This window comes from Python bivittatus, unplaced genomic scaffold (assembly GCF_059951505.1).
Source record: "Python bivittatus isolate LINGU-HERP-01145 unplaced genomic scaffold, Pbiv_v1 ctg000070_np1212, whole genome shotgun sequence".
NCBI lineage: Eukaryota > Metazoa > Chordata > Lepidosauria > Squamata > Pythonidae > Python > Python bivittatus.
The window spans coordinates 55,776,846-55,789,306 of NW_028277034.1; the positions used below are offsets into that span (position 1 = coordinate 55,776,846).

The 12,461-nt window shown below is 42.2% G+C and overlaps 1 protein-coding gene across 3 annotated transcripts in view; it reads left to right on the plus strand.

Moving 5' to 3' along the window:
• The window catches only part of ATRN (attractin), a 172,606-nt gene that overhangs the window by 99,369 nt on the left and 60,776 nt on the right, over positions 1 to 12,461 (plus strand). For all 3 annotated transcript variants that reach the window (XM_088133214.1, XM_088133216.1, XM_088133215.1), the window contains exons 23-24: positions 394 to 472; positions 3,396 to 3,553. In XM_088133214.1, coding sequence (XP_087989340.1) covers positions 394 to 472; positions 3,396 to 3,553 — 237 coding nt within the window. The remainder of the gene's footprint in view (positions 1 to 393; positions 473 to 3,395; positions 3,554 to 12,461) is intronic.

A 12,461-nucleotide genomic window follows, 5' to 3' on the forward strand; every position in this document is an offset into this window, starting at 1 on the left:
AAAATACAGCGCGCATAGTCCGAAATCTGGGCCCAAACACATTTCAAGGGAAGAACGTGTTGGGATCTAGATTCTGGAATAAAATGTATTTAGAGTGTATTTCTTTCTTTTCCATCTGCTTGGTTTGACGTATATCTGTTTGTCTACCTTCGTTTTTAATCTCATTTTGCCCTCAGCTCTGCTTTTTCTTGGTGAACTGTCTGCGGACGGTTTCCTTGAAAAATGAACAATAGCTAACAGTAACCGAAACGGTGAATTACTTTAACATAGAGGAGGCAGATCTGAATGTGGGGCACACCTTTACTCTTCCCCAAATGACACCTGCAATTTGTGGGGGAGCTGCCTGGTGCTTCAGCCATTAACCCGTGTTTCTATCTTGTTCCTTGACACCAGCAAAACAGAGACCTGGACATGTTTATCAATGCTTCCAAAAACTTCAACCTTAACATCACTTGGTCGACAAGTTTTGCAGGTGAGAAATGTTCCCAAATAGGCTTAGAAAAAGAAATGCCTAACAAATGGTTAAGGAAAGAGTAGCGTCCACAGCTCTGAGATTTCAGTTCCTCTGTTTTCTTCTGCCATTAGCTTCCTGACCGAAGCCTTGTTTTTAAAGCACGCGTGAAGCGTGAGACTCGGCCTCTACTTACGCAGTCCCTTCATCTTTCTGCTCCCCAATTTGCTTGTTGTTTTTCCCCATTTGCTCCTCTTCTCTCTCCCCTTAAGCTTTCATTGTCTTCTTTTTGCATCCTGTCCCTTGCCACCTCCCTCTTTCATTCTCTTCTATCTCATCCCAGAAATTCTTGGCTTTCTCGCTGACTGTAGCCTTTCTGTGACCTCACAGCAGCTCAACCAATAGAAAGAAAAGATGCTTACGGCAGCCGCTCAGCATCCCTTTGTCTCACTTCTTTATATGCAGAACACTCTTACCTCTCGGTGACTTGTGGATTTAATAGGTTTCTGCACTGAGCAATAACATACATTGATTGAGACGTGGTTTTACTGTTAGTATATCGAGGTGGGCTGAGAAACAAAGGGAATACTCATTTATCTCATTTTCCACTTTGAATGCTTGCTTTGGTTGGTAAAACGTTAACATTTTACATAACAAGCATTTACGTACATAACTCTAGTTTACTGATGGTAGCAAGGAAAGTGAAGTCAGCCTTTCTTGTCAGTTTGATGATCCACAATAAACGCTGCAGAGTTAGAAGATCAGCACCCCTTAAAGTGTTACAGTGTGGGCATTTTGAGCACTTTGTATTTACGGTTTCATCTAACCCAGAGCCATTGGCCACCTGTTCGCTTTCTCGTGCTGACTGAGAATATTTCCCTGGGGGTTTTCCAGTAGTGTCCGGGAATATTAGTACTAGAATTGTTGGATCTTTTCCTGTTTTTTAAAAAAATTAAAATGTAAGCTTCCTGTAAAACATAAGATCAAGCGAATGCAGACTGCCCATTGAGCAATTGAGACATGTTTAAAATGTCAAAATCTTTTATCATTCATGGCTGGTACAGTGGGGCAAAAAAGTATTTAGTCAGCCACCAATTGTGCAAGTTCTCCCACTTAAAAAGATGAGAGACGCCTGTAATTTTCATCATAGGTATACCTCAACTATGAGAGACAAAATGGGGAAAAAAATCCAGAAAATCACATTGTTTGATTTTTAAAGAATTTATTTGCAAATCATGGTGGAAAATAAGTATTTGGTCAATATCAAAAGTTCATCTCAATACTTTGTTATATATCCTTTGTTGGCAATGACAGAGGTCAAACGTTTTCTCTAAGTCTTCACAAGGTTTTCACACACTGTTGCTGGTATTTTGGCCCATTCCTCCATGCAGATCTCCTCTAGAGCAGTGATGTTTTGGGGCTGTCGCTGGGCAACACAGACTTTCAACTCCCTCCAAAGGTTTTCCATGAGGTTGAGATCTGGAGACTGGCTAGGCCACTCCAGGACCTTGAAATGCTTCTTACGAAGCCACTCCTTCGTTGCCTGGGCAGTGTGTTTGGGATCATTGTCATGCTGAAAGACCCAGCCACGTTTCATCTTCAATGCCCTTGCTGATGGAAGGAGGTGTTCACTCAAAATCTCACGATACATGGCCCCATTCATTCTTTCCTTTACACGGATCAGTCGTCCTGGTCCCTTTGCAGAAAAACAGCCCCAAAGCATGATGTTTCCACCCCATGCTTCACAGTAGGTATGGTGTTCTTTGGATGCAACTCAGCATTCTCTCTCCTCCAAACATGAGGAGTTGAGTTTAGACCAAAACATTCTACTTTGGTTTCATCTGACCATATGACATTCTCCCAATCCTCTTCTGGATCATCCAAATGCTCTCTAGCAAACTTCAGACGGGCCCAGACATGTACTGGCTTCAGCAGGGGGACACGTCTGGCACTGCAGGATTTGAGTCCCTGGCGGCATAGTGTGTTACTGATGGTAGCCTTTGTTACTTTGGTCCCAGCTCTCTGCAGGTCATTCACTAGGTCCCCCCGTGTGGTTCTGGGATTTTTGCTCACCATTCTTGTGATCATTTTGACCCCACAGGGTGAGATCTTGCATGGAGCCCCAGATCGAGGGAGATTATCAGTGGTCTTGTATGTCTTCCATTTTCTAATTATTGCTCCCACAGTTGATTTCTTCACACCAAGCTGCTTGCCTATTGCAGATTCAGTCTTCCCAGCCTGGTGCAGGTCTACAATTTTGTTTCTGGTGTCCTTCGACAGCTCTTTGGTCTTGGCCATAGTGGAGTTTGGAGTGTGACTGTTTGAGGTTGTGGACAGGTGTCTTTTATACTGATAACAAGGTCAAACAGGTGCCATTACTACAGGTAATGAGTGGAGGACAGAGGAGCCTCTTAAAGAAGTAGTTACAGGTCTGTGAGAGCCAGACATCTTGCTTGTTTGTAGGTGACCAAATACTTATTTTCCACCATGATTTGCAAATAATTTCTTTAAAAATCAGACAATGTGATTTTCTGGATTTTTTCCCCCATTTTGTCTCTCATAGTTGAGGTATACCTATGATGAAAATTACAGGCCTCTCTCATCTTTTTAAGTGGGAGAACTTGCACAATTGGTGGCTGACTAAATACTTTTTTGCCCCACTGTATATTGCTGGAGATTGGCACAGAAGGAAAGGCCGTTTAGTCTATTGGGTTAATAATTTGGCTTTTCTCCAGATGACCATTCTGGTTGCTCACTCAGCGGTCCTCCCAGGAATCATCAGTGGTAGATGGATTTTAGCAGATGTGACCAGGTCAACAGGAGTCAGTGGGGTCATTCATAATTGAACGACAGTTTCAGTCTATATCTACGTAGGTCCTGATGTTAGTGTCCTGCTAATTCCACTCCCTTTGTTTCTTCTTCTTTTAAAAAAAATGCTCATAAGCTGGTACACAGGCTGGAGAGGAGATTCCAGTGGTTTCAAAGAACCAGATCAAGGAGTATAAGGACAGCTTCTCCAATGAGAAATTTGATTTCCGCAACAATCCCAACATCACTTTCTTTGTCTATGTCAGCAACTTCACCTGGCCAATAAAAATACAGGTGAGAAACTCCTACGTTTATATGCACTAGAAAATGATTGTGCCTAAAGAGAATAATTGAGAGCTTGAAGCAACTGCAAGAAACTGCTTTTCAGTTGTGGGGGCATGTCACCTACTTGTGTAGAGCTTGTGTCTCACACTCCTTTAGCAAGTGCCCCAGCGGTACACTGTAGTTTTAGTGCAGGTCAAGTAAGGTATAGGCTAGTCCCACTGAAGTCAGTGAGATCTGATAAGTCATGATGAGCATAAAAACGTGGATTTAGGGAGCCCCCCTGGATCCAACTCTGTGTATATTTTCATCATTTTGATTATGATCCAATGTGTCTAAGCATTCCTCACTCTTAGTTCACTTCACGTGTCTAGTGGAAGATGTGCTGGCATAGGAAGCTTCTGGGTAAGTAAACCTAGTAGGTCTTAGAGCCATGGGGCTTTGGTCCTTGGTGCTGATGGAATGATTCCATGTTGTGTAAAGAGTTTGTTGGTGCAGACCATGGTCTAACTCAACCCTGAAATAAGCACCCATTTTTCCTTGTTTAACCCTTGCTTATCCTGGCCTCCATTCCCCTTCCCTGTCTCAGTTGTCTTCTTTATGTCAACTTTTAGATTGGATTCTACACCGATCCCAAACCTCTCTCAGCATTGCTCCTGTATATAAAACATAAGGCGCCTATGAGTTGGCTGTGGGTATGATGAGACAGGACAGACTTAAAGATACATGAAGGATGGACATTAACTCTGGCTGTTTCCTCTCAGGATTGGTATCTTGTCAGTTTGGGACAAGGTCAAGTTGTTGCTTAGACCAATGCTTCTCCACCTTGGCAACTTTAAGAAAGGTGGACTTCAACCCCCAGAATTCCTCAGCCAGCTGGGTGGGGAATTCTCAGGGTTGAAGTCCACCTTTCTTAAAGTTGCTAAGGTTGAGAAACACTGGCTTAAACCAATGAATAAGCCTAACTAAGAATTCATTGCAGTGTCTGATAAGCCATAATTTGTCCTGGCCTATAATTGCTGAGCGTTCCTTGCCAGTTTAATTGGCCTTACTTTTACCAGAGCTTAATCATGGAGCACGGGGCTAAGTTCCTGAGTAGCATCCATTAGATCAGCCCAACTTTAGAGGAACAGACAAGAGATAGCTGAATAAATAGCTTTGCTCACAAGTCCCTTGGGGTCCCCAGCTTCTCCTTTGTGCCATTAATGAAGTCAGTATAGAAACTGGGGGAGGACGGGGTTGAGCGTCGTTTGGCAAATAACAAGCACGTTAAAGATTAACTGGTATATTATGGCAGAAACTTATATGGATGAATAGTCCACCTCATCCAATGTATTATGTGTTGTCAGATGTACACCTATGCCTGTGTTGATATATAGAAGGAAAATATATTAGCTTCAAAAATAGAATCAGTTCATGACATGTGAAATGTTGCTGCTAAAATTTAAATGTATACAAAGTAAGCATGACTGTTCTGATCAGTGGTAATAGCTGAACTAATTAATAATAATTGATCAAAAGGAACAGACTTTTTATTCAAACATAGACAGAATGACATTTGGTAAATTTTCTTAACTTTGGAGTCCTCGGGGCTCTCTGAGCTTGGTGGTTTGCTTGCAGACCTTTCAGTACCCAACTAGGTAACATCATCAGTTTCTGAAAAACGGCAGCTTTTAGCAGTGTTAAATTTGTGGATTATTATTATTTTTTTAAGCCAGTACAAAAACAGTCTATGCAACAAATGAAACCCGCTCGGAATTATTTTACAGAATGAAAATAATTTTGTGGTTTGGAGGAGATAGAATGTCCTGTGTGTACTAATTTGATTTGCTCATAAAACCTTTGTGCTTGATATAGCAGATATATATATATACACGTGGCTGATTTTATTGCAGCAAATCCAGTTATTTAGAACTGAGTAATGATCTACTTATTATATGAAATGATACGAATAGTTAACAGAATGTTATTGAATAAAGGCATATATACATTGCTACCTTCCGTCTCCATCTGGGGCTCTGTATTTTTGTGCATTTTGGAAGTCATTGCAAGACCATAACCTTTAGACTTTTGTCTCATCCCTGAGTGAGCAGGATGCTCCATTGTTAGTGTTTAATGTACAGGAATAAATGGCTGTGTTCCCATTCCTGGATCACAGAGAGCTTTGACAGGCGAGGAGGAGGAGGGGACTGGATCTTCCAGCCTCCACAAACTGACGAGAGATCATAACCCAAAAAAGCACCAAATCCATCTTGTATTTCCTTCCAAATAGGGAACGGCTTTCCGAAGGCAGAAATGCCTCTCACAACTGTGGCTTGTGGCTCTCTCAGAATAGGAATGCGATAATCTTGAAATCATTTTGGATTGATTTGGAGTTAAGCATTTCTGTATATGAATGTGTTTCCTTTTTTTTTCCCCATCATTCTAAAAAAAATTCTGTTAATGATGCTCCCTTTTTGTATGTATGTGGGAGGGGCAGGGCAGGGCAGGGCAGGGCAGGTGGGAAGAAAAGCAATAAAAGACTTTTAGGAGTGATTATTTGAATGTTTTAGGTGATTATTAGCACTGTGGATTGTTAGGGAAACATGGATTAAGCTGCCATGCCTGCCCCATTGGTTATAATCTTCCTTCCTTCCTTCCTTCCTTCCTTCCTTCCTTCCTTCCTTCCTTCCTTCCTTCCTTCCTTCCTTCCTTCCTTCCTTCCTTCCTTCCTTCCTTCCTTCCTTCCTTCCTTCCTTCCTTCCTTCCTTCCTTCCTTCCTCCCCCTCCTTCCCTCCCTCCCTCCCCTTCCTTCCTCTCTCCTTCCTTCCTTCCCTCCCTCCCTCCCTCCCTCCCTCCCGGTAGAGCTGGCCCTGCTTCTGTAAAATTGGGTTGAATAAAACAACAGAGATGATGATGATGATGATGATGATGATGATGATGATGATGATGACGATGATAATAAACCTACAGCAACATATAACACTCAGAATCATTATATGAAACTGATGAGTTTCTTGGGGACAAATAGAAATGGAATAAAATGGGCTTACAGGCTCAGTAAAATTGTTCTTCCTTTGCTGTTCACCAGAACTTGGCCATTTTCATTTTCTTGAGTGCCAATCTGAAACCTGTATTTGTTGGTGCCTTGCCTCGAGTCTGATTCACGTGCTGGTACATAGTCTCCCTGGGTCTGTTCATTTGCCTGTTTTCAAATATAACAACTTAAAATCTTGGGGAAAGATTAGGGTATTGTAGAAGATTATTGTAGAAATCAGTGCTGAAAAGGCACGCTATTGTTTGTTTCAAAGTTCCTGATTTCATGTTTCTACTGTTGCTTTTTTCTGCCCCCTTTTCCTGGTTTCTTTTAGGAAGTTTCCAGCTTCTAAATGCTCTTTTTGTATTCCTGTGATTTGTGCTTCTGCCAATGCCGAGGTCTCCCTCCTCCTTCAAAATGTTGCTCCACCTCTCTTTAAAACCACTTCAGTTCATTTTAAAAGCACATTGGTGTTGATGTGTCTCCCTGCTTCTTCCATCTAAGCGATTTTTCTGAAAAATTTAGGTAGCCAAATGTAGAGCCTGTTTTTTAAAAAACGGAAATTAGTGTTAGTTTACCGGATTGGTTCTGTTTAGATCATTCTGGCTTGTGGCAGCCCCATGATGAAGTCTGTTTAAGTTGGTCAGCTTCCTTTGTGGACGGCAGGTAAGTTCTCGAGCACTTCCTGGTTCCATCCTGGTCGTTCTGCATATGGTTTCTGCAGCTTAGAAGTTGCCTGATTTAAAAGTTAATCAAACTTGCTGTTGACCTGTTGGCATTAATAAGTTCAGTCTGTATCTTTTCTTTCTGGAACACACTACTTGGAATGAGTTTTTCTAGAAATAGCTCCAGCCGAGGGATCTTCTGAATCCTACCGAGCCAGTGTAGGTGCTGGTTGTCAGGAAAGTGAACATTTGAAAACAATTGTGGCAAAGTTTGATGTTTTAAATACTTGAAAGCTCTTTTGTGGTCAGTTGGAGCAACTGTTAGAGAGGTTAGTCTGCATTCCTTGTGAATTACCATTCAGTTTGGCCATTCGAGAACCCTCTGGGCTAAGAGAAAAACGAAGGGGAAAGATTGTCAGTACTAGCAGTTGAATGTTATAGGTGGTTTTAGCTCGTTCTCCTTTCCCTCTGTTGCATCTGAGAACTTCTAACCCACGTCTGCATTAGAAGTTTTCTATACCATTGTTACACTGTCACTTTCTCCCCCCTCCCCAAATTAATCCTTCCATAGAGTTTAGCCACCAGCTCCCAAACAGCTGGTTCCAAGCAGAATCGTTTGGAAAGTTTGTCAATTATTGCATGAATGATAAGGCCAGGTAACAGCTAGGAAATACTGACTGTAATTATATTGATACTTGTATTTCACCAGTGTTGTGCCTGTAGCAATAGAACTCCCAAGCACTTGTACGTTTTTGACCTATAATAGAGGCTGAGTTGCATTTCCTTCAGTCCCATTTTTGGAGAGGACATTTGGAACTTGGTTTAGACACACCAAGTTGTTGGCACATTTACCAAATATTCACCCCATGTGTCCCTCCTAAAGAAACACAGGAGAGACATAAAATCAAACAAGAAGCCAGCAACCCAGCTACAGAATTAAAATTAAATGTCTTATTTTATTTTATTTTTGCCTGTGCAAACTCCAGTGAACATGGGTCACCATGACATACGCTATCAAAGGTGGCTGTTTGTGAATGTAGTAGATATGTGGTGTCTTAAGAGATGGGATCTCTGCTTCAGATTGCATTATGATTTGGCCTTAATGAATAAAATTCATGCCACAATGACATTGGAAGGTAGGGTAAATAAAATAAACTCAGGATGGAGCTGTGGGCTTCAGCTTGCCAAATATGTTTTGCCTGGTTGTGCACTTATCTTAGGACTTGTCTTGCTGAAAATACCAGTTTTACTTAGAAGAAATGCTGTAATTAGCCTGTTCAACAAGTTATTAAAAATGTAATCAGTAAACAGGAAGTACTTTTTTATTAGCTTCATTTGTCTGGCAAATAATAGCTCAGTAATTACTTTTATCAACTGTTATTTTGAGGGGGAAAATACCTTTTCTATTGCCCGTCTTTCATATTGCTAAAATTGTAGGCTGATGGATTTAACAGAAGGTATAACTTACCCACTTTAAACAAACTCTGGAAGGGCTCTCATAGAATAAAAGCTATATATATATTAGTTCTGGTAGGTTGTACCATTTTATTTTTATATATATAAAATAAAATAAAATAAAATGGTACAACCTACCACAACTAAAAAATTACAAAGATTAAAAGGCAATGCCACAGTATATGTTACTTAGATATGAAATGCTGGTTGAAGAAGCCAGGACTTTATAGCTTTCCTAAAACTTAACAATGTAGGGGACATTGGGGTCTCCAGGGATAGACCATTCCAGAGGAATGGACTGGTACCCATAGGACCCACTTCCAGGCCCTAGCTTCGCTAACTTCTCGGAGAGGAGGATTTGCAGCACTCTTCCCCACAATAATTACGCAGGACAGTCCATTTGGGGGAGATGATCTCTTATAGAACCCATAACTAGCACCTTGGATTTTATTTAAACTTCTATGGATAGCCAGTGTAGTTCCTGCAGTATCGATGTAACACTTCTGAAGTGGTTCATCAGGGCCTCCTACTCCAAGAGCTGCAACTGGTCCATCAGCCAAAGATGGGCAAAATCTTCCTTAGCCACAGAGTCTACTTGCTGCCCAAGAAAGAACCAAACCCAGGAGAACCTCCAAGTCGCAGACCTTCTCCTTCGAAAGAAATGTAACCCCATCCAGAGCAAGCGTGGGATCTGCTAGCAAACCTGAAGTTTTTGCACAAATGGCAACCTTAATTGATTCTGCTAGTATGGAGTCCAGCTCCGAGCAAACTCTAGAAACCTTATGAGCAGAATATCTTGCAAACCCATCACAGTGGAAGCTTGACAGAAGCTTGTCCAGAGTAGATTACTCTAAACAGTGTCAGTGGATGACATATGGATGATGCAATGAGGGCAGAGAAACACAGGTGTACGGATGTTCTCACTGACATAGCGTAAGCCTAAACATGGCAGAAGCTATGCCAAGAGCAATTGGTTTTAGTCATTCCTGTCTGTGTTTAGTCATGTTCACTCCTCATCTTCTACCTCTGTTCTCCAGGCATCACTTCAGCTGCTTCATTCATTTCCTGGAGCACCTTTCAACCATGGGTATCCAGGGATCTGCAGTGCCGAGAGGCCATTTTGGGGCAATCTTGTCCAATGGCCATGATTCCTTCCTGTTTCAGAGAATGCCAGAGCTTGTAGCGATACTGTCTGCCCTATTGCCTGCTGGAATCTTTCCCAGCACCATTAGCCTGGGGGAAATCCAGTAGCTCAGTGAGGAGGAGTGCTGGCTGGCAGAAGGGTGATGCACCATCGGATTCCCTAGTTTGTCCCCAGAGCCCAGCTTCAATATAGACACTCATATCCAGCTACCAGTGAGCAGGACACCTGGTAACACTCCAAGTCTCATTGGAGAATTATTACCAGTCTTGAAATCATACAACATCTGCTCACTCCTCCCCAGCTAAGTCATGAAGGAGCATGATTTTATGACAGACCTGGCATTCACTAACAGTAGCTTTAGGCCAAGGGTACCAGCAGTGCAATAATATTTAGGACCTAGGGAAGAGATACTGGCTTAGAAGAGGGAACCAGCACCAGATTGTCCATCTGCCTTCTCTGCAATGGCCAGCCCAGTGCCCTCCATCATATTTTTCTCTACACTTGTAATTATTATGACCTGCCTCCCACCCCACCTCCCATTTCAGATCCTCCCCCCCATCTCCGAGCATCCTACAATGGGCTTCTCAGAGCCTGCAAAAGATTATGGTGGTTTGCAAAATGTTAGCTTGGAACATGTGCATCTCTCTCCTTTATCAGGAAAATGAGTAGCCATCTCCCCACTGCATCACCAGACAATTAGCAAGAGGATTAAGGAATCTATCTCCTAATGAACTTAGTTGTAATTAGGGTGCTAATGCATTTATTTATTAATTTATCAAACTCCCAACAACTCTAATGTAAATGTTTCCAGTTGCCAAGATTTCTGTACGTTAACTTCCCTCTTCCCCTTTCAAAACATCTCATTAATAAAACTATGGGAATTGAATTTCCTTGATTGTGAGGGAAGGATTCAACCATTCTCCAGCTACCACCAGCACTTCCCTTCCTCCCACCAAATGAAAGTCTATTTGCCCAATCTGTGGCTGCTCCAAACCAGTATTAAATCATTCAATTCCTAGGCTTGCCCAGTGCATGAGTTCCCTCAACCCAGCATAGCTTATCCCCTGCTTTGTTCCAAGGTTCTACTCTCCCTGGAGCCTCTTCCATTTCACAGTACATTTGGATCCCTCAGCCCTTCCCATCTCTCCTAGTCCACCCTATCCGTCCCGACCCTCTCCCTTCCACCCAGGTCTTAAATCCTACCCACCATCTACTCTACGTTTCGTGAAATCATTTTGTGGAGGGACATGGCCAGTAGTAAGTAGTGATAAAAATCAACCAAAGCAGCCACTTCTCTTCTTCCATCCCAGCCATGGGCTCCAGTAAGCACAATAACTACTATAGTGGCAAAAGAGTGTTAATTCCCTCTCCTTCTCCTCCTCCTCCTCCTCCTCCTCCAGGCTTCAATGACAACCCTCCTCTTCCCTTCCTCCTCTGCAGTGGTGGTGACAAAGGCACAAGAAACTCCTCTGTCCTCTTTGTTGCTTCTCCAGACAACCCACACCAAATGTCTCATCCTTTCTCTGTGATCTCAGAAGCTGAGACATTTAGCCCCTAAATGATTCCTAATGTTTCTCCTTTCTTTCCTCTCCACCTTCCTTAACTTTCTTCTCCCATCCCATACTCCCATCTTCTCCATGTCCTCCATGTTCCTTGTTCTCCCATATTCTGGCTTCTCTTTCCTCACTTCCTTCTTTCCCATTCCTCTTTATCCACTGTTCTCCATACCCCACATTCCTTCCTTCCTACACTTGGTCTCCACACTTCATGTTCCATCTTCTTCATTCTTCTTTTCCTTTTAAATTGGTCGTCTGGTATTCAGAAAATCCAACCAAGCTCCCAGTTCTGTTGGCCACACCTATCCAGTTAAAACCTTCCTTATTTGGGGGTGGGGATTCAATGAATGGTGGACTATTCCAGGAAATGTAGAGACAGTGAGGCTGTATAGGTGCCATTTTAAAAGAAAACACTTTTTAAACAGATGGTTAAAAATGGTTACTGTGAACAGATGGTTAACTGTGAAGTTCACTGCGAAAAGATGTAGCCCAAGAGGAGAGCTCATTGTTCCTCTATGAATTTGTCAAAGTGGTTCTTAGCTCTATGAATCCCAAGGTATTGTCTTATCAAGGCAATTAACAATAAAATAGAGATGTAATAGCAATTATGTTAGAAATCCAAATTCAAAACCATTTTTAAATAAATACATCAATAAGAAAGGAATAATTTCACCCAACAGTTAAGACTCCAGAGGGGAGTTCATCCTGCCTTCCTTGCCAGGGAGTCTGAGAGACAGTGAGCAGCTACCAGAGATGGACCTGTCTTATGTTTCCCATGAGTGTGGCTATGATAGTGATGGGACAGGGGGAAAAAACTCGTAATGAGCTTAAAACGTAGGCTGTCTTAATGAGGAGAATACAGTCTTGCACAGGGGCTGGCCCTAAGTCATGGTCATCTTTGCAGGTCATATAACTTTGACTTCCACCTAGAAATGTAGCATTGAAGCTGTTGTAAGAAGAGGATTATATGTTCTGTATAGCCAGCCCTGATCAGTACACTCACCAGTTTTTTGCACTAGTTTAAGCTTCCAAGCATGATTCAAAGTAGCTCTCTTTAAAAGGTGGTCAAAGTGGGATGTACGTG